Genomic DNA, 21,279 nt, shown 5'->3' with positions numbered 1-21,279 from the left:
TTTATTTCATATTCTTTCTGCTAATTAGGATTTTCATATTCATAATAAAATAAATTTATAAAATTTACAAAAATTTTAAAAATTGAAAATTTTCTAAACTAATTTTGTGTTAGAAAATGAAAACTCGATATAGTCAACTAAATATATGTTATGCGGAATTCCATTGTCAACTATATTTTTATTTATTACTAATAAAATGTGCTCCCACAAAAAAAAATTCCTAGATCCGCCACGGAACTCAACCAACCCACCCACCTGATGAGAAAGTAAGTTTGGGGTCACCCGACCTCGTCCAATTTCAGCTTTATTAACGTTTGAGAACTGATGTTTGGTCCAAAAATGAGAGCGGACTTTAGTCCAAAGTTGATATGGCCGACTCTCATTAGTCTGAACTTTTTTCTCTCTACATACCCCAATTAATGGGAACCAACCACATCTAAGTCCTGGAAACGGTTTTCCGACGATGGTGGTGGTTTTCCGGTGATGGAAACGGTTTTCCAGTGATGGCAACGGTGGTTCTTTTATTATTATTACAGTATTTTTGTCAGACCTTTAGGGTCTCTTTTCACGATCTTTAGGATCTTTTTGTCGACCTTTAGGATCATTGTGTCTGTGTCTAGTCCAATTTCTTTCCCTTCAAGAGACACTTTGCATTTAAAGGTATGTAACTCTCATGAAGCTTTCAGATGAGAGAAATAAGAAGGAATTATCGTTCATGTAACATTGTGATATTATCACTTACGAATGAAATGGTTTCACTTAGTTTCATAAAAAGAAAGTCCCCGCGGAAGTCCGGCTTAATTTCGGTCCAAACAGCATTTCTCTCGTATTAATGCGGGAAACACCTGTGCCAAGTGGCATCTTATAACTCTCTCTCTCTCTCTAAAGATGCGCATATAACCCTAAAGCGTATAGTAGTAAAGTGCCGTAATAATTTAGAGGGACAAAAAAGAAGTCTGACTAATTTACGCCTCCTCCTTTTCTCGTTGGTTCGCGTTTATCACTGAGAGAATGTAAAACGTCATCTGGAAGCATTGTTTTCTTTCTTCATCAAAAAAAAAAAATAAAGATAGAGAGATAAAGAGAAACCCAAATACTCCCTCCACTTATTAACTCTCTCTCTCTCTACCTCACTGGCTCACTGTAACTATTTAATGGAGTTTCTCTCTCTAAACTCTAAAGAAGAAGATCTTGTATCTGTAAAATCTGAACACTGAAGAAGAAGAAGAAGAAGCTTAGAATCAGTATGAGTTCAGGTTCTGAATGGAAGTTCTCTCAGGTTTTCGGAGAACGAAGTCCAGGAGAGGAAGTTCAAGATGGTTAGTTAGGGTTTCTAAACTCATCTTCTGTCTCCCTCTCTGTTTTGATTCAATTTGTCGAAATTACTGTATCTTTAATAGAATCCACTGTTGTTTATTTCAATTTCGTTACTGAATTCGCGCCATTATAACTCTGTTCAATTTCTTACATTTTTTTCATGTTTAGATAGATTTTGTTCACTGATTAAACACAAATTTCGCCTATATTGATTCTAGTTGATGTTATATCTACGATTGATTTTGAGAAGAAAGGCGATTATATTGCTACTGGTGATCGAGGTGGTCGTGTTGTGATTTTCGAACGGACTAATAAGTCTGAAGTAAGCTCTAGAAAGTTCAAATTCTCTCTCATTATTAGATTTTTTTTATGATAAACACATTCTCTACCTGTATTTTGATGCTTTTTCTTAATCGGCTGAAGTAGACTCAGTTCCAAATTTTCGATTATGTCATAATTCAGGTTTTCTTTCAAATACATTTGATTTCTCAAGTTGTTTATTATTCTTCTTTCGGATTTGAATCAGTTTCCTTCGAGAAAAGAACTGGAATCTTTAGATTATGTTGCAAGAAAGCAGCCTGATTATCGTTATAAAACTGAATTTCAGAGCCATGAGCCTGAGGTGATATGCATTGTGTTTGAATTTATGACCTAATTTATATTGGTGGTTTTCGGTTTTCAAATTAACTGATATGATGTATTACTTCAATGTAGTTTGATTATTTGAAGAGTTTGGAAATTGAAGAGAAGATTAATAAAGTAAGATGGTGCCCGACATCCAATGGTTCACTGTTTCTTCTTTCTGCAAATGACAAAACAATTAAGCTATGGATGGTAATACTTTCTTACGATTAAATGATTTTAGATGATTCAAATGGATAAGTAATTGAGTATATTGTTGAAGTTGTAACTGTGGAAATGGAAATTAGGTTAAAGATCGAAAAATAAAGAAAGTCAAAAATATGGACCAAAATCCATCTGTATGTTTGGAAAATGCCCTACTTGGAGAAAAAAGTTTTATGATGGATCAACAAGAAAGGTATGTTTCAAATGGGCACCGTCTTGAGTGGACCAATACAGCTAAAACTTCAATCTCAACATCTATGGAAGAGCTTAGCAAGGTAGGTTATTTGTGGGTTAGAAGAAAACATGCTTACCCTACTTTCTCATTTGTAATTTTTTCTTTTCAATTATGTAGTTTCCAATGAGAATGAATTAGTGACTTACTGATACCACTTATTATGTATTAAGATCGATGAAGCTTCTCCAGCAAGATGTCGGAGGGTGTATAGCCACGCCCATGACTACAATCTTAACTCTATTTCGAACAATAGGTAACTCTCATTTTGTCTGTCTTCGCTAGTTTCAGCTATATCTTGCAAGCTCAATGCGGGCCACAAAAGTACACAGTGCTTGGCTGCCTTCTGTTAAAGAACAAATTTAAATTTAGCCTTTAGTTATGATTTTTGTTCAATGTTCAGTGACGGGGAGACATTTGTTTCTGCTGATGATCTAAGGATAAACTTATGGAATTTGGAAATAAGTAATCAATGTTTCAACATTATTGACATGAAGCCATCAAACATGGAAGACCTCACAGGTAACTTGTGTAACCTTAAACTTTGGGCTCTAGAAGTCTCGAGTGCGCATTTCGGCCCCATACTTCATATATCTTTCTGATGAAAAACTGTCCACATAGAAACATGAACGGAGCTTTTGTATGTTGTTAACCTCATAGATCTCCTGAAAGCATGGTTGAAAATAATCGATATAGACTTTCTTTCTTGATGTATAAAAGAAAATTTTGGTAATTTCCGACTATTTGTTGTTGCACTTGTCCTGTTGGATTTCAACAAACGCAAAGAAAAACAAACTTGTCTCTTGTTACCTCTTACTCCTGATAGATACATCGAATTCTTTTTTCAGAGGTGATAACATCAGCTGAGTTCCATCCACAATACTGTAACATTTTAGCATACAGCAGCTCCAGAGGTTTTATACGGTTGGTAGACATGAGGCGATCAGCATTGTGTGATCAAAGTGCAAGGATGTAAGTTCTGCTCATCTTTGATGATGTTTTAATACAAGTTACACATAGTGCCCGCTTAGCATACAGCTGAGTTCCATCCACAATACTGTAACATTTTAGCATACAGCAGCTCCAGAGGTTTTATACGGTTGGTAGACATGAGGCGATCAGCATTGTGTGATCAAAGTGCAAGGATGTAAGTTCTGCTCATCTTTGATGATGTTTTAATACAAGTTACACATAGTGCCCGCTTAGCATAAAGGGCGGTCAGTCTCTATGCAAGTCAAGTGAAAGTTTTAGTGCCAATCTTATAATTCTTTTTTGTCGTTTTAGTATAATTATTTCATAGATTTATTATCAATTATTGAGAACATCATTTCTCCGTGCTTAATTTGAAATACTTTGGTACAGATTACAAGACCGTGATACTCATGGATCTAAGACATTTTTCACGGAGATAGTCGCTTCCATATCTGATATAAAGTTTGCAAGTGACGGTAGGCATATCTTAAGTCGGGATTACATGAATCTAAAGGTTAGTTACATTGAGTTTGAAACTTACCAATTTAATCGTAAATCAACTATATTGGTTTCTTCACTTCTTGTATGTGTTGGAATTACATCTACTGGTATTTTCAGTTATCTGTCTTCTATCTTCTTTATTTATTTATTTCATTTTCTCAAAATGGAGATTAAGTAATCTTGTGCCCAGTGGGAAGTCAGTAAGACACTTATGGCAACATCGATTCATGGTGAATGAATGTTTCGGGTGTTTCTAGTGTCAACTTGCTGATTTCTTTCTCATCTGAGTGAGCCTGTTGTATTTGCAGTCTTATATCTAAGCAATCACTTCAATGTTCTCTATTATGTCTTGTTTTAAGTGAGTAAAGAAACCTGTCAACTTCCTCTTAGTATGCTAATAACATCCGTTTCCCCTGTATTGTAGCTCTGGGATTTGCGCATGGAAGCGTCTCCTGTTGTGACTTATAAGATTCACGAGCACCTCCGCCCTAAGGTAAATTCTCCATCTATAATACTCGGATAATTATCGTGTTAATGTTAGATCAGCTAGCTACTGATGAAACAAAATATACTGGATTCAGCACTGTGTACTTTAATTGATTTCATTTATAGAGTATTAGGGGAATACTGCGTCAAACATAATGGGTTTATGGTTTAGGGTTTGGGGCACTCTATTATCAAGAACAAGCAATAATCAAGAATAGAAAAGTAGGGAGTCCTTCAATCTTCATTTAAAGGGGCATGTACATCAAAACCTTTGTTTCCGGTAGTCCATCTCCCTAGGGTTAATATGCATGCTTCCATAAATCCATCCACTTGCTCAAACTCATCAATGCATTGGGTTATGTCCCAAAATCGACCTTAGCTCAGTCGGAAGAGCGGAGGGCTGACCCTCTTGGTCGCTGGTTCAATTCCGGCAGGTCGATCCAAATACTTAATTTCATATTGAAAACATTGGCCTTGTACCCCATTATCTGATATTCTCTAATTTTGAGATTCCTGTTTATTGTACAACATTATAGGGATTACAAATGAGTTAAGAGGATTTTGATATTCATACAAAGTTCTACAATATGCAATAAAAAACTGATAACGGAGATGGTTTACATTTTAAGTGTTTGGAACCATGTAAATCATGAATTTGCAACAACGTGCTGGTATCAATAATTAGTGTGTTGTTTCCAGAAAAAAGCGAAGTCTTCAAATCATTCCATCTGTGATCTATAATTTTGGTTTATATTGTCCTTCAATTATAAAGAACGTTAGAAGCTTTCGTTGTTCATTTCTATTGTTTATATAGTTTTCTGATTGTTACTTTTTTGGTGGCTTCTCACAACTAGGATAGTCATTTTGTCTCCTGGTCATATTCAATTTCGATAATGGGTAACCAATTTACTCTGTTGCTTTTGCAGTTATGTGATTTATATAATAATGATACAATATTTGACAAATTTGAGTGCTGCCTAAGTGGGGATGGACTCAACTTTGCAACTGGATCTTATAGGTTTGTTCATATTAGAATAACATTTAGTATGTAATTAGCTTGTTCCTATTCTTGAATTGGCCAAATACTTACAGATTTCTTATGCTTCTGTTTCATTTTCTCTGTGCTTTTGCTGTATAGCAATCTTTTTCGAATTTTTACTCATGGAAATGGAAGTGGAGATGGAGCTACATTAGAAGCTAGCAAAAACCCAAACAGGTATACTTACGATTTTCCTGTCTCTTTAGATTCTTGTCAAATGAAACATATTAACGAAAAACTAGTAGCCGAATAAGAGAACTCGAAGAAGACAAAAGAGAAGAAGGAGGAAGTTGTGTCTCACCTATCATAGTCCACTTCCATTATTCCCACATGGATGCCTCTTGTTACCTTAACATAGTGATGAGGTTTTTTAGTGTTTGAGTCCGCAATCTTATCGGTTTGTACGGGTCTGTCGCCGGCCAAGGGCACACATAGCCCGAAGCTTCAACCTTCAAGTCGAGGCTATACATAAAAATTTATTTACTTTGTAGGTTGATTCGTTACATTTGTCATACATAAAACACACGTATCTCAACAGTTACAATTTTAACATAGTGATGAGGTTTTTTAGTGTTTGAGTGCGCAATCTTATCCGTTTGTACGGGGCTGTCGCCGGCCAAGGGCACATATAGCCCGAAGCTTCAACCTTCGAGTCGAGGCTTGACATAAATATCTATTTACTTCGTAGGTTGATTTGTTACATTGGTCAGACATAACACACACGTATCTCAACAATTAGAATTTTAACATCATCAAAACTGACATTAATGTTTTCTACTTTTTCATCAAAAGAGAAGTAGTCTCTTAACTCTTTATCTTGATAATAGATAATAATTATATAATCCGGTTTAAATTCATAACAGGAAGCAGAATACTCAAACTTCATCAAGACCAAGACGAGCGTCACTGAGCAACCTAACTCGGGGACAATTTCGGCTAGGTTAGATAAAAAAAAAATTTGAATGAGTTCTTTCATATCGTCCTCTTGTTTCTCATTTACTTTTTGATTGGGAGTTTGAATTTGGCTATGATGTATAATACAACTGAGTTTACTGGCTTGACAGGAGGACTTCAAGAAGAAAATGGAAGTTCAGAAAATGGTGGAATTCCATGTGATTTAAACTCGAAGTTACTGCATTTGGCATGGCATCCTACAACAAACTTGATTGCTTGTGCCGCTGCAAATAGCTTGTATTTGTATTACCATGCTTAATCCTCATATGTGCCATACCTTTAGGTCAAGTTACTATACCAATTATTTACTATCCCTCTAATAGGTCAACTTATTATACCAATTACTTGTTAACAGGCTAAAACATGTACTTGCTATAGAATAAGGTCATGGTTCAGAATACAAATTGGATTTCATCTTCTAAAGTTGCCAAATGGTTCTTTTTATTTTTACTTTTCGTAACATTACCCCTTACAACACTAATTGATAATTGTATTTACTCATGTTAATTGAGTTTACTTCTTTAAATATAGTATTAATTTGTCAATAAAGTATAAGAGTGTGTTTGCGTAAGAATAATGAATTAAGATACCACTATTGATAATCTGCTAATGTGATTCCTAGTAGGTGTAAATTGTAATACAACTACGAAGTTTTTGTGATTTCTCGCTCGTTCACTTTTCTTATTTGTTGAAAAAAGTTAGTTAAAAACATAAATATGTTAAATGGACTTCGGATGGAAACTTAACAGAAAAAGACTATTTTTAAATCTATAAAAAAAACAAGACCCGAAAAGGAAATTGATCTCAAGATAGAGGGCTGAAAAGGGAATAACCCAACAATCTCCGATTTTTGTACTTATCTAGAAGAATTCTTCTACGTATATACCTAATCAGTTCATTCCTCGTGATTTACGCATCCTTTCAACATCAAGGGCCAAGATTAATCCACCTGTAATCATAAACCCTCAATCCGTGCCTACCCAAATCAACCAATCACAACGCTCCATTTCTTCACCATCAACTATAAATAAGAACCCTCATTTCATCTTCCTCTCATTCATCATCAAACAAATCTCTCTATTTCTAGGGTTTCATCACCGGAATCACTTTCTCTCTCTAGATTTCGTCACCGGAATCAATTCAATGGCACCACCAAAAGCAGCAGGAAAGAAACCAGTAGCTGAGAAAAAACCAATCTCCTCAGCCGAGAAATCACCAAAGATTGAAAAATCATCATCAAAAGAAGGAGTTGGATCAATTGACAAGAAGAAGAAGAAAACAAAGAAATCAATTGAAACATACAAGATTTATATCTTTAAAGTGTTAAAACAAGTTCACCCAGATATTGGAATTTCAAGTAAAGCAATGGGTATTATGAATAGTTTCATAAATGATATATTTGAGAAACTAGCTCAAGAAGCATCAAGATTGGCTAGGTATAATAAGAAACCAACAATTACATCAAGAGAGATTCAAACTGCTGTTCGATTAGTTCTTCCTGGTGAATTAGCTAAACATGCTGTTTCTGAGGGTACTAAAGCTGTTACAAAATTCACTAGTTCTTAAAATTAGGGTTTTATTTGATCTGGATGGTGTTTGAGTTCTATGATGATCTGTTCTTTGGATCAAATGGGTAAAATGGGATTTTTTTTTTTTTTTTTTAATTTGTGGGGTGGATTTAAGAGATCTGTTAGGAGGGGGATTATACTGCTGAATCATTTGGTTAATGGAAAAACATTAGTTTTTATTGATTATTGATCTTAAAATATATAATATCTGATTGAATAAGTAAAGAAGTTAGATTACCAATAAAAAATAAATCATTTTGTTCTTTTGGGAACAATATCTGTATGTACTAAAATTTATCATCTAGTTGCATAGACAAATAAATTTGGGAGAGAAACCATGAGAGTAATCCAAAAGGACGGTCATTTTTTTTTTTTTTCGAGATACGTTTACCGAATCTATAACCGGTACCGTATTTGATTTCACATTAACAATGTAGATATAACAAAATATAATGGTTCATGAAATAATCATCTATAAATAGCATAAAATTTAGTTTTGATTTGAGAGAATTAAGTAAAAATATTATCATCATACATACCATTGAACAAATATATTGGTTTTCACAAAGAAAATATGTAACTTGTAATAAGATATTGACGAAAAAAATCGGGAGTCTTCTATACAACATTTTTTTAGATTTCAAAAATATAGATCGTGCTCGCCTTTTCAATTCCACCGCGTCAAGATGAAAACATCAGTTGAATATTCTTATTTACTAAATTGATGGAGAACTGAGAGAGATTTAATGACAGCAGGGCCGGCCCCTGACTTAGCCTAGGGCCCCCAAATTTAGAGGGCCCCAAATTCATAAAACATTATATATATAGATAGTTTTGTATACGTATTATTTTATGCGCATATATATCAAATTTGTTAGAGCAGTAAAGTTGGTAGAGTAGTTGATTAATGAACTTAAGGTCAAGTGTTCGACTCCCACGAACATTATTTTTTAGATGATTTTTTCTTTTCTAATTCTTCTTCAATCTCACATTTCTATTTCAATCTCTAGATATGTTGATTACGCTATTTCATCTATTAAAAATAAGTTTGAACAGTTTCAAGTATAAGCAAACATTTTTGGGATTTTATTTGATTTAAAGAAGTTAGACAATGAGAGTTTAATGATCTGTTACACGAATTTAGAAAGCTTTCTTAAGGATGAACAACACACCGACATTGATGGAGATGATTTATATTCCGAACAAAATGTTTTAAAGAGGGTTTTGCCATAAAATGCTAAAAGGCCAATTGAAGTGTTAGAGTATTTGAAATTGATAGAAGGGTGTCTGAATGCGTGGATCGCTTATAGAATTCTTTTGACCATTCCGGTTACTGTAGCTTCTATGGAGAGAAGTTTTTCAAAGTTTAAGTTAATTAAGTCTTACTTGCGATCTACCATGTCTCAAGAAAGAGTAAATAGATTAGCTTTGTTATCTATTGAACATGAATTATCTTAGAATATTGACTACACAAATTGATTAGTGATTTTGCATCGAAAATTGCAAGATGAGCGGTGTTTAAGTATTATTTGTTTTATGTATAATTTTAAAAACTCTAATTTTATTAAAAAAATTATTTTATATTTTTTAGACTTAAAGTGTTGGGGCCCCTCGATACGTTCGCCTAGGGCCCCTCAAAAGTCAGGGTCGGTACTGAATGAGAGAGGAAGATGAGATGAGATGAATTTTATCTGATAAGCATGGTAGACATTTATTTTGTCCTAGTCATAGTAGAAAAATCATCTTCATACAAACAACTAAAGATATGAAGTAAAGAAAAAGATGTAGTTTGTAATAAGATATTGACGAAAAATTTGGGAGACTTCTACAAATATTCACCTGGCGCAATATAAATCATTTTAGAATTTTTGTAGAGCTCAGAAATATGGACTGTGCTCTATACGCCTTTCAGTTCTACCAAGGTGAAATGTAAAAATTGATTAAATATTCTTATTTACTAAATTGATGGTGAAGTTATGGGTTTATGTGAAAAAATATTTAATAAGAGAGGGGGATGAGATGAATTTTATCATAATAAGAGCATCTCCAATGGGACACTCAGTCTCTAACACTTAGAGTGTCGCATATGTCTTTTTGGATTTTTTGTTAAAATCTCATCTCCAGTGGAACACTTTGTTAAACACTCTATTATGAGGTGGACACATTTATTATAGTGTGTCTAGAGAGAGAAACTCTAAAACTAGAGTGTCTCTTTGAGGCCTCTAAGTTTCACTTTAAAATTTAAACCAATAGATATTTTTTCTTTTCAACTACTTTTTCCATATTCAATTTAAGAGTGACATATATATATTAAGTAGAGAGATTTTAGAGATCTCCATTGGAAACCAAAAAAAATTTAGAGTGTCTCTATATTATCACTTAGGAAAGAGAATCTCTATTTGACACTCGACAACTAGACTTTAGACAAAACACTAAAAGTCTCACTAAATCACTATTCATCACACCAAATTCATTTTTACCATTTTTTAACACTAATTCTTTTTTAAATAAATTTAACTAGTTGAAATTACAAGACTTCAACTACAAATTAAACTAATACGACATCTTACTAAAACTACAAACCGAAACTAAAACTACGACATTTTACTAAAACTACGACGTTTTACTAAAACTACAAATTGAAGCTAATACAACATTTTACGAAAATTACAAATTGAAACTACTTCGTTAATACGGAGGTAAATCATCATCTCCGTAGTCACTTCCGCATCTACCGCTATAGTCATTTCTGCATCCACCGCTATAGCCACCTCCACCTACACCTTTATCTCCACCTCCATACGGACCTCCAAACGAGCTAACACTTCGTTTTCCAAAATATATTTCTTGTTCTCTTCGAAAGTATGTTTGTCGTATCAGATCTGTAATTGAATTGACGTCCATATGCATAACGTTATACTCCATCTTTTTTCGTTCATTAAAAACTTTCGTCATCTCAAGTTCATGGTTCTTCTCATTTCGTTCATTAATAACGTCCCTGGTGCAACAAATGATTATGTAAGAATTGATGAATCAACGACGACAAATATTTAAAAAGATTTTGTCGTGCAATAATTGAAATTTTTGGTACTGAATACCTACCTGAAAACTCCTAATGCTAATGATATTGCAAGGCTCTTGCCAAAAGGTAAAGAAAGAGGTTTTCCTAGCATGTTGGGGAGTCTTGATTGCATGCATTGGGTTTGAAAAAATTGTCATGCGACTTGGGCAGGACAATACACTAGACGTAGTGGACATCCAACTATAATTTTAGAGGCAGTTGCCTCTAACGACCTCTGAATATGGCATGCATACTTTGGTATACCGGGTTCTAACAATGACATTAATATACTACAGTCTTCTAATTTATTTGTAGATTTAGCTGAAGGTAAAACTCTCCCAGCTAAATATTATATCATGAGAAAAGAATATAACACAAGATATTATCTTGTTGATGGTATATATCCAAAATGGTCGACTCTTGTTCAAATTATCTCTCAACCTCTAGGTCTGAAGAAACAACATTTGCTATGATGCAAGAAGCATGTCATATAGATGTTGAGCGTGCATTTGGAGTTCTTCAATCTCGATTCTGCATTATTAAGGATCCATCGCGATTTTGGGATAAAAATACCCTCCGTGATATAATATTTGTATGCACTATAATGCATAACATGATTGTAGAGGATGAATATGGCGATCGTACGATACCCAACATTTTCTTTGAGATTCCAACGGTAGAAATTGTTGAAAATGAAGCCGAACATTTTAAACGATTGTTAGCTAATTAAAGATAAAAAAGGTCATTTTGAATTACGAGACGCTCTTATTGATCATCTATGAGAAAAAAAGGTAATGATGAGCATTATCAATTCTTCAATAAGTTGTTCACTTGGGACTAATAGTATTGTAATGTCTCTGAAAACCCTGAATACACAATATCGATAATTGTGGAGATGATAATCATAATACTTCGATTATGTGTTATTAAGGGTATAAATAAAAATATGTAAGGTTGTTTTTTTTCCGAATATTTCAGTGAACTGTTTAACTTTTCAACTTTAGTATAATTTAATTAAGTAATCAAATTTTTTATGGGACTAAATACATAAAAAGAAACACGAAAAAATGTTAAAATAAAGAAAACAAAACAAAAAAGGGACTCAAACTAAATAAGAAAACAAAAAAAGATCAAAAAATAATAGGAAAAGACTCAGTTCAACAAAAAAAAAAAAAGGAAAAGACTCATGGCCCGCCATCTCACCATTTCGTGGGGGGAGAATTTGACATACACCCCCACTATTATATGAATATTAGGACTACACCTCAACTTTTTGAAAACTTTTGATATACACCCCAACCTGGACGGAAACCGTCAACTCAGAGTTAAGTTGGGTGTGTGTGAAACACACGCGCCAACCATGACGATTTTACCCTTTTGTAGTTGTTGAAATATTTTGAGCGATTTTGACTTACACCCCCACTATTATATGAATTTTTGGACTACACCCCCATTTTTTGAAAAAACAAAATTTTTCAATTTGCCCTCCAACGATCATCTTTTACCTCTTTTCTTATAAACTTATTTATCTTAGACAAGCTAAAAGATCAAAGCGAAAGAACTTATTTATCTTATATGTCAAATAAGATAAATAAGTTCCTCCCATATAAGATAAATAAGTTCTTTCGCTTGATATCCCAAATAGTTCCTCCCATCTTTTCTATAGTTTGATATCTCAAATAGTTCTTTCGCTTTGACCTTTTAGCTTGTCTAAGATAAATAAATTTATAAGACAAAAGGTAAAAGATGACCGTTGGAGGGCAAATTGAAAAATTTTGTTTTTTTCAAAAAAATGGGGGTGTAGTCCAAAAATTCATATAATAGTGGGGGTGTATGTCAAAATCGCTCAAAATATTTCAACAACTACAAAAGGGTAAAATTGTCATGGTTGGCGCGTGTGTTTCGCACACACCCAACTTAACTCTGAGTTGACGGTTTCCGTCCAAGTGGGGGAGTATATCAAAAGTTTTGAAAAAGTGGGGGTGTAGTCCTAATATTCATATAATAGTGGGGGTGTATGTCAAATTCTCCCTTTCGTGGGAGTGAACAGTATGGTCGGAGGAGATCACCAAGATGCTCTAACCTTTCGTCTTCCAACCCCAAATGCATTGGATTATGATACCTTCTTCTCTCACAAGCATTTACTTCCAGGTTGAAGATGGACTAAGAAATTAATACAAGGATGATTATAGGCACATAATTGTGAATAAGAAACCCTTAATCTAACTTGCGGACCATGAATACGAATAAACAAAGAAGACCTTTTTTCTTTTTAACAGATACTATCACTTTAAGCAAAGAGTTAAAATCAAGTTAAAATCTGTTCAGAGAACTCCAATTACATCTTAAAAATCAATTAAACACCATCATTAAAGTCGTTCTTACCCCATATCTAAAACCAGTAAACAGAGAGAAACCTTCGTCATCTAAAACTATACTTCCTCTCCCCACTCCAAACATGTACAAAACTCAGAACCCACCACCAGTCAGGAAACAACAATTACGATCTAGATCTCATCACAATCACGACAGTAGTAATGTACCTGAAAACATGCCAGAGAGGTGAAAACACCACAACCTAACCAACCCTTGGCTTCACTGCAAACTTCAGACCTTCAATTTCCATTACCACCAGAAGAAGCACCAACTTCTATCGGGCCACCATTCCGCCTGTAATAGTTTGACCCACCTCGTCTCGAGTGAGTTTGTCCCTCACCACCCCTTTCTCGGTATCTTGAACCCATAGCCTGCGAAGAACCACCACCTTCAGAGGAATTATTAGCCTCATTAGTGTGGGATCTAGCTGGCTGGTATTCATAATGTGAGTTGTTTCTCCGCCTATCACCGTCAGTAAGTTGTCGTTGCGGTTTAGTGTTATATTGAACGGCTGAGTTTCGACCTCCATGAGAATTTTCTTGTCCTCGGTCGAAACGAGCATTATTATGCCCATGCCTGGGCGCCGCAGAAGAAAAGGATCTTTCATTTTGACTATCTACATTTTCATGCACCAACTCCTTGGCTGAGCTCTTAGGACCTTGATCTTGGAAGTGGAAAGTAACGTTGCTTACGTTTACATCTTTCCTTTCTTTCTTACCCTCCTCTCTTCGAGTGCTAGGCATCACATTGTTGGCCTGATCAGTCCGAGGCACGATCGTTGCAGCATTGCTGTTATCTTTTACATTTCTCGTCGCATGATTCCTGCCGCCACGCTCATCTCTGTGTTGTTCTTTATGCCCCTGTCTATCATTTATGCTGTTAGCTCCAGATTTGGGTTGCCAATGTGATGATGAATATTGGTCTCCTGCACCATGGCTTTCCACTGAGGCGGTTTTGACATCTGATTGATTCAATTCCCTCACAGTTTTATCAGTGTTTCCATCTGAAGCATTTTGACTTTGTGCTCTAACCTTACCCTTTATTTGACGCTTTCCTCTGCCTTTAACTCCGTGATCATTTCCACGGATAGGGACATTCACTGGTTCAGTCGAGATAGGACTACTAATGGCATCCCAGTAGTTAGAATGGGTCACCTGCTCTTTCGTCACAGTATCTTGCTTCACGGATTGCTGCAGCTGCTCGATCGGTTTCTCACCTATCTTACTTTGATCCGACTCAGTAGATTCTCCTCCCTTGGTAGAATGAACTACCGGTGCTTCAGTTGCACCACGTTGTCGCCACAACCCTTGTGTTTTCCCATGCTTACTGTTCTTACTTCCTGCATTCTTTGAAACAGCAAACCCTAGTTTTGAGCTATCCAGACTAGTACTCTCAGTAGTCAAAGAACTAGATTCAGCTCTTCCAGTGTTGTTATCATTGGATACAATTTTGTTGGCAGATGGAGACAATGGTTGCTGGGTGGTACCCTGCCGGGACATTACTTCGGCGACAGGCTTCGGGACATACCTCTCTATTTCAGCCCTCTTACTTTTCTGGTGATTATGCTCAGCATTCACACTTGTGTCTGAAGTCTGAACTTCGATTTTAGCTATGACCTCGCTAGGCTCATTCTTATTCAGCGGACGTACTGGTGCCCAAACTGCAGCTTCATTGCTATGGCTTTTTTCTGCTGTTCGATTGCCTTGAGTGTTTCTAGGCATCCGCCGATGAGCCTGGGGCTTCCAGTGGTTATTAACTCTTCCATGGGTTTCTTCAGTTGGAAGCTTTGACCCTTGTTCTGCAGAAGAAATCACGCCCTCTCGACCCTCTGACTTCTTAAAAGTTAATGGATGAACCAAGCCGCTGTTATCTGACACAGCTACAGAAACTTTCGTCTGACTCATTTCAGATGAATCTTTTACAGGTTCTTCCACAGGCACTGATGCTGGTACAGGTGCATTTGCTAAAACCTCATCCAATTTGTGTTTGTTTCTACCACCCCTGCTATTTTTCTTCTTCTGTTGCAACACTGGCTCGCCTGTAATGTTATTATTACTCGGCAAGCTAGATTCACCAGTTGAAACATTCACATCACCACCTACATTATCATGAATCTTTGCTCCTCCAATATTTCCAGGGGGTACTGATGGGTCACTTGAATTCTTATCCAGTGTAATACTCTGCTTCTTTCTGTAACCCATTTGCTTCGGTTTTGTTGAAAATATATCATGAGTTTGTTGCATAGCTGTCTGATTAGTGACATCTGCAGTTTTAACTTCTGGTGGAAGTGCAGATGACGAAGGCAATATGTTGGTAATAACAGGATTTTGGGGCAGATAAATTGAAGCTTTTAAAGTCCCGAACATCAACGAATCACTTGATTCACAAACGTTAGGAATCTTGGTGATCTTGTCAGTAACTGATGCAGACTGTGGCACTATGACTGTGTTTGGCGACCTGTCAGCATTGGTTCGGTTATTTGATGGCCCTGCACCAGATTCCTGCTTCTGCTCAATAGGTTCATTTGGTGGCAATGTATGATCCATCTTCTCAGTTGAACTTTCTGCCGCAGCTCGCCTGTTCAGCTCTTCCAATTTTGCAAGAGCCTTGGCCTTTTGCTCTCTTATCCGTTCTTCTTCCTCTTTCTGCAACTGTTTTGCACGCTGTGTTGCTATCTCTCTCATCTTAGCACGCTGACAGAAAACTCCAAGAATTATCAAACCATAAAAAGGAAACTATATTATTTAAGCTAGTATACTCAGAAACATGGGAAACAGTTACCTGAATATTGTAGTCAACTGGGTCCAACGAGGAATTCACATGCAATTCTGCTCCTGCCTCACATTGAAGATTGGGGTCAGATTTCTCAGTTGCCTCCTGGACTACCAGACTAACATCGGAGCAAATCTCAACATTTTTCACCGGAGTTACATTCGACATATCTGGAGCATGGGCCTTCTTTCTCCATCCGTCCACATCCTGCATGTTTAACCTCCCTTTACCTCGGAAACCAGATCCACTTTGGACGCCCTGGGCTCTCTTATGTATGTGTGTATGAGACACTTCGCCATCCCCAGAAGAATTTGATACAATTGCAGCGGAATCGGTAACTGACGTATATATAGCTGCTTTGCCGATTGTTATCTGCTCAGGTCTCTTATTCCTTGCAGAATAATTCACATCGCCAGAAGAAGCTGGCAATCTGTTCATTGAATTATTGTCAGAGGAAACAACACCAGAATTTACTTCATTAGTGTTAGATTCATCTTTAGTATTTACAACCCTATAAGGCCTCGTCTTCTCTTCTCTGCTAGAAACATGTCCAACCTCACGTCGATCTTCTGAAATTCGATGTTTATTATTTAAACCTTTTCCAGTCAGAGTAGGATTCTTTTCAATAGAAACATGTGAACCTTCTCTAGTAACATTTGATGTTTCTGGTTTCTTCATCAAACCATTATCAATGTTCTTGGTCATATTCGTCTTGGAATAAGAAGAAACTTCACGAGGTACTGTTTGTGAGAAATCTGCTGATCCTAAAATTGTCTGCTCCGCTCTTGATACATCTTCCTTCATTGGTGTTCGTGGTCGATTACCTCTTTCAAGGGCCCGAGAACTGGGCATTCCATGTTCACTCTGTCTTTCAAGAGACCGTGCATTGGGCGCGCCCGGCCGACTCTCTCTTTCAAGAGCGCGTGCATTTGGAATTTCAGTGTGGCTCCCTCTTTCATGTGACCGTTCATTGTCCATTGCTGAAGACTTCTCCACAGTCTTCTGCTGGCCATCATCTCCTTCCCAATCACCGTGTTGCTTCAAGAGAACCTTACATGGTCCTTGTTGACTACCTTGAGGGTGTCCACCTCCCAGATGTTCCTTCACCATGGCCGTGTTCGTAGGAGCATACTCACCAGGTCTGGAACTAAAATTACCAGAGTCAGCATGGACATTCTGTCTTGGATAGCCACCATAAAAACGGGGACCAGATGGCATCCCCATGATGGGAGCATCTCGTTCATTGGAACTGCACACCATATGCGGGGGACCATAATAGCTTTCATAAGGTACATGACCTGCGTAAGCGCCTGAGTTAATTGGCATAACAGGACGAACATAAGAATCAGGTATATGAGGCCGGTATGGATCTCCATTGCTTGGGTTATACCTGCCTGGACCACTTCCAGGCCTTGGAACTGCTTGTGAGTTAGGTAGAGGCCTAGACGGGAGGTGTGGATTATAATAGACGTGATAGTTGGCAGGAGGGCCTGGAGATCCATATGGGGGACCACCTGAAGGCTTATACCATACACCATCAGGAGGGGGTTGAACAGGAGGACCATGCCAAGCTCCGAAATGCTGAGGGACATTGGGTCTCGGGTATGGGTGGGGTTCCATGCACTTCTCCATTGCTGCAGGGGGTGCACCACCACCATACGAGGAAGTACCATCTCTTTTCCAACAATTCAAAGTTCCACTCTCTCTGTTTGCATCCATAGACTGACCATCTGAAAGACCATAAAAGGTAATGAACTAAGGCTCTGTTCAAACTTCCAGTCAAATTGAAAGAGTTATGATATTATAACCCACCAGTGTGCAATATATCGGAATCTCCTTTTGCTGTTTCAAACCCAGAAGCTGAGACAGGACGTCCCTGTGAAACATTATCTGGCATACAGAAATGATTAATCGTCTGAACAAGAATGAAATACAACCATCTCAAACTGTAGGACATACAGAATACACAATTATCTTTCATAGGAAAACAAGGAAATTTACCCGGTTGGGGAGGTTACCAAACATTTATCAAGGCACAGACTCAGCTATGTAACCACAAAGATGGTTACATTTGCAAACGGAATGACCCTAACAAGGTTGTATGTTGAACTCCGAAATATAATGACTTCATTTTACAGTTAGTACTTTGGTAATTAAAGTCGGCATGCAAGCACCTGATCTTCCGTTTTGAGTATTCTTTTCTAATTGATTACAATAAATAGATTAAAGTTTTCCATGTTAGCTCTTCTATAAATGCTGAATTTAGGCCTAAATGGAAAATAAAAATAATTCTGCAGATGGGTCATAAAAAAACAATACGTAGGTGAAAGTTCTAAATCATATAAGAATGAGTTCCCTGACACTGGAAGCATTGTTAGATGGAAAAGTTCAAAGTAATATCAGGTATTGAAGAATCCATGAAAAATCCCAACAACAGACAACCATGTAGTACTAGTAAGTGAACAGAAGCACCTTCTTGCAGTTGTGACTCAGTGCTCTTCTCAGACCCAAGCGTAGGAAAATCACCAGAACTCAAACTGAATGCATTAACCTTAGAGGATGGATGTAGCTGCAAGCAAAAAAACAAATAATTAGGAGAAAGGCTAGCTTTGCCATAATGAGGAATTTCCTAGCTACATAGATATTCGAGACGATTCCATTACAAAACTGAGTATTTAGAAAGCATACTTCTTAAAAGCATAAACTAACAACAGTCGGAAGCAATACCAATTTCTCTGAGTTTCCTGATGCCCCCCAAGCAACTGAATTTTCAGACACAGGTTCAGCGAATCGGGACAGTTGAGAGCTACCAGGTCTCGTTTCTGCAGTCCGAGGGCGTGCCCCCGTGGGTGTCTGATTGTAAGTACTTACTCCTGACGCAGACGACGGCCGTGAACTTGGACCCCATGCATTAGAAGTAGGTTCATGAGATCTTTCACTACCAGCTGTTGACGGCCGAGTACCACTTCCACCGGATGAAGGACGACTAATAAAAGATGGTGAACCAACACCTCCCCCAGTATTAGGAGGTGATAATGCTGAGGAACCCCACGCATTTGTAGAAGATGAACGACTTCCCCAGCTAAGGGTACCCCTGCAAGAATCCCAAGACGTGCCATCGGATAGCATAAGCCAACAATAGGTCCCCTAAAGCAACTACATTACTTGGACTAAATAGAAAAAATTTCGATGCAGAACCAGCAACAATTTTCAAGATGTATAACAAGGGAAACAAAAGAAATCAGTGACATACTTGGGGACAATTTCCACATTAGGGTCATTACCCTGGTTTTCCGATCTGTAAATAAAAAAAGGGAGAGCTGAGGAGTCGGTAAAACAGAAGAATACAATGCTTACAAGCGCTAAAAAGTTCAGCGGGAAGGATAATACCTTTGACTAGGTAGATTAACTGGTTTGGGAACCGCAACCTTTCCCAAAACTGTCATGCCCCCTCTTCGTGAAGAGACCCCCCTAAACCAATGTGAAACAATAAGGTAATATCAAATAAAACATGTTCAAATGCACACACACACGCACACACACACACACAGAGACAAGAACCAATTTTCTTGGCATAGATTCCACATTTGTCTACAGACATCAAGTTATAGATATCTAGGTTAATTGTGTAACCACTAACAAGAAAGGGTGAAAATACATAAAATCTAGGTCCAACGAATACAAGTAAATATTTTAAAAAAATGTCACACACCTTCGCTCTCCGAACATACTTGAAGCCATAGTTTAATTGGAAGGGCAAGGTCATCCAAACAACAAATTATAGGACCTGTAAATCAAGAGTTGTCACATCAAAACAAGAAACATACGACTACTATTACGTTTAATTCATAAAGCAAGAATATTTCTTCCAAGAATAAAAACTATTGAGTTCTCAACTGAATTCAGTTCTACACGTTCGATGTTATTACATTAACGGGTACAATGTTATTTCATTGTTTAAGTGGTTAACCCAAAATGCTGTAGTTTAGTACAGTTAAACATCATTCACCCGCTGCCATTTACTTGATTATAGAAGCATAGATTTTACCCTTAACAACATATTACCAACCAATTTCTTATACTGAAATCATTCATCACAATAGAAGAAAATAACACAGTAATATATGTTCTTATTAATATCCAACCCACTTACTATTACATTGGAACTCGATTTAGCCCTAAAATGGAAAAAATTAAGAGATTACAAACAAAACCTCATCGTAATCCACTAATCAAACCTAAAAATAACACTATCTCAATTCTACTATCCCAAAAGAAGCAACATTTGTTATTCTTTCTTCAATCAATTAAACTAACACACACATATATCACGAGATAGACAGATTATAATCTTAGATGAGCTAACAATTCCATGGAGGAGCAGTTGTAACAAAAATCGTAACGCGTAATAATCATATAGTTTCAGTAGAACAAGAAACGAAACCCTAAACATTATGTATAGGAAACGACTTGCCTGATCTAAAAGAAGGCTTATTTGGTTTTAATAAAACCCTAGAAAAAGAGAAATATAGCGATCGATCTGTTTGTGTAAGTAATCTGTTAGAGAGAGAGAGAGGATGGGAGTTGATCAAAACCTCGCGGATTCTGAAAGTGGGTGAATGATAAAATCAAAGAAGCGGACCAAATCTTTTCTAAATGAAATAATCGAGACGACGAACGAATATTTGCAGAAGAAAAATAGTAGAGAGAGAGAGAGTGCGTAGGTTAATAGAAAAAAGAAGAGAGAGAAATATTATCGGGCGAATGAGAGACGTGGCTTGTGAGAACTAAATTACACCTCGAGATACTCAAATGCTGCAAATTTTGGCGCATAATAGACTAGTATGTGATATAGTTTTCTAACTTACGCGAGGAGGGTAACCAAGTAAAACGTGAAGGGGAAGTTTTAAAGGCGACCTGTAGGTGTTAAAAGCGCACCGGTAAGTGTTAAAGGCGCCTCTTTCCTTGGTCGTTTTAACTGGTTAGGGTTTAGGGTCGAAATATTTTTTTTTTGGTTGAGTCCCATAGATGGGTTAGGGTCGAAATATTGTTTGAACAACCATGCTAAACCAATCGCTTCTAACATTTTCAGTATCGTTCTGGTTGCCTAACCGTCGAACCGATCAATCATTCAGGGATTCGATCTGTGGTCACT

The 21,279-nt window shown here is 36.8% G+C and overlaps 3 protein-coding genes across 5 annotated transcripts; 2 read left to right on the top strand and 1 right to left on the bottom strand.

Moving 5' to 3' along the window:
* The first annotated feature begins 881 nt into the window (after positions 1 to 881).
* On the top strand, positions 882 to 6,896 carry LOC147547638 (serine/threonine protein phosphatase 2A 55 kDa regulatory subunit B beta isoform-like). 2 transcript variants are annotated; one of them, XM_086669564.1, is made up of 15 exons: positions 1,006 to 1,319; positions 1,536 to 1,639; positions 1,844 to 1,939; positions 2,032 to 2,151; positions 2,247 to 2,438; positions 2,569 to 2,651; positions 2,799 to 2,917; positions 3,244 to 3,367; positions 3,477 to 3,542; positions 3,758 to 3,881; positions 4,293 to 4,361; positions 5,281 to 5,372; positions 5,493 to 5,570; positions 6,257 to 6,333; positions 6,458 to 6,896. In XM_086669564.1, the coding sequence occupies exons 1-15, from the start codon at positions 1,247 to 1,249 to the stop codon at positions 6,604 to 6,606; spliced, it is 1,566 nt and encodes a 521-aa protein (XP_086525690.1). In that variant the 5' UTR covers positions 1,006 to 1,246; the 3' UTR covers positions 6,607 to 6,896. The 2 variants fall into 2 exon arrangements, with proteins under 2 accessions (XP_086525691.1, XP_086525690.1); XM_086669565.1 differs by lacking the exon at positions 3,477 to 3,542 and having other exon boundaries at positions 882 to 1,319.
* A 511-nt stretch (positions 6,897 to 7,407) lies between these two features.
* Positions 7,408 to 8,101, top strand: LOC147547637 (histone H2B.9-like). The gene has a single exon (XM_086667877.1). The coding sequence runs from the start codon at positions 7,491 to 7,493 to the stop codon at positions 7,911 to 7,913; it is 423 nt and encodes a 140-aa protein (XP_086524003.1). The 5' UTR covers positions 7,408 to 7,490; the 3' UTR covers positions 7,914 to 8,101.
* Positions 8,102 to 13,102: 5,001 nt separating this feature from the next.
* LOC147547636 (protein MODIFIER OF SNC1 1-like) lies at positions 13,103 to 21,003 on the bottom strand. 2 transcript variants are annotated; one of them, XM_086671738.1, is made up of 9 exons: positions 20,720 to 21,003; positions 19,837 to 19,911; positions 19,515 to 19,595; positions 19,378 to 19,422; positions 18,852 to 19,218; positions 18,597 to 18,693; positions 17,937 to 18,014; positions 16,134 to 17,854; positions 13,103 to 16,045 (listed from the first exon to the last, which is right to left on the bottom strand). In XM_086671738.1, the coding sequence occupies exons 2-9, from the start codon at positions 19,863 to 19,865 to the stop codon at positions 13,592 to 13,594; spliced, it is 4,872 nt and encodes a 1,623-aa protein (XP_086527864.1). In that variant the 5' UTR covers positions 19,866 to 19,911; positions 20,720 to 21,003; the 3' UTR covers positions 13,103 to 13,591. The 2 variants fall into 2 exon arrangements, with proteins under 2 accessions (XP_086527864.1, XP_086527863.1); XM_086671737.1 differs by having other exon boundaries at positions 20,599 to 21,001.
* Positions 21,004 to 21,279: the final 276 nt, after the last annotated feature.

The sequence above is a fragment of the Eschscholzia californica genome, unplaced genomic scaffold (assembly GCF_041429995.1).
Source record: "Eschscholzia californica isolate CP2 unplaced genomic scaffold, dmEscCali1.0.p SCAF_3, whole genome shotgun sequence".
NCBI classification, from domain to species: domain Eukaryota; kingdom Viridiplantae; phylum Streptophyta; class Magnoliopsida; order Ranunculales; family Papaveraceae; genus Eschscholzia; species Eschscholzia californica.
This window is presented reverse-complemented; position numbering and strand designations above follow the sequence as displayed.

Excerpts from the sequence above, each read along its gene's own strand:
- LOC147547638 (XM_086669564.1), top strand. The coding sequence starts at position 1,247 with ATGAGTTCAGGTTCTGAATGGAAGTTCTCTCAGGTTTTCGGAGAACGA. Across the intron at positions 2,652-2,798 it reads AACTCTATTTCGAACAATAG|TGACGGGGAGACATTTGTTT; the intron begins GTAACTCTCATT and ends TTCAATGTTCAG. Across the intron at positions 3,543-3,757 it reads TGTGATCAAAGTGCAAGGAT|ATTACAAGACCGTGATACTC; the intron begins GTAAGTTCTGCT and ends ACTTTGGTACAG.
- LOC147547637 (XM_086667877.1), top strand. The coding sequence starts at position 7,491 with ATGGCACCACCAAAAGCAGCAGGAAAGAAACCAGTAGCTGAGAAAAAA.
- LOC147547636 (XM_086671738.1), bottom strand. The coding sequence starts at position 19,865 with ATGGCTTCAAGTATGTTCGGAGAGCGAAG. Across the intron at positions 19,596-19,836 it reads AGTATGTTCGGAGAGCGAAG|GGGGGTCTCTTCACGAAGAG; the intron begins GTGTGTGACATT and ends ACATTGGTTTAG. Across the intron at positions 19,219-19,377 it reads AATGTGGAAATTGTCCCCAA|GGGTACCCTTAGCTGGGGAA; the intron begins GTATGTCACTGA and ends GGATTCTTGCAG.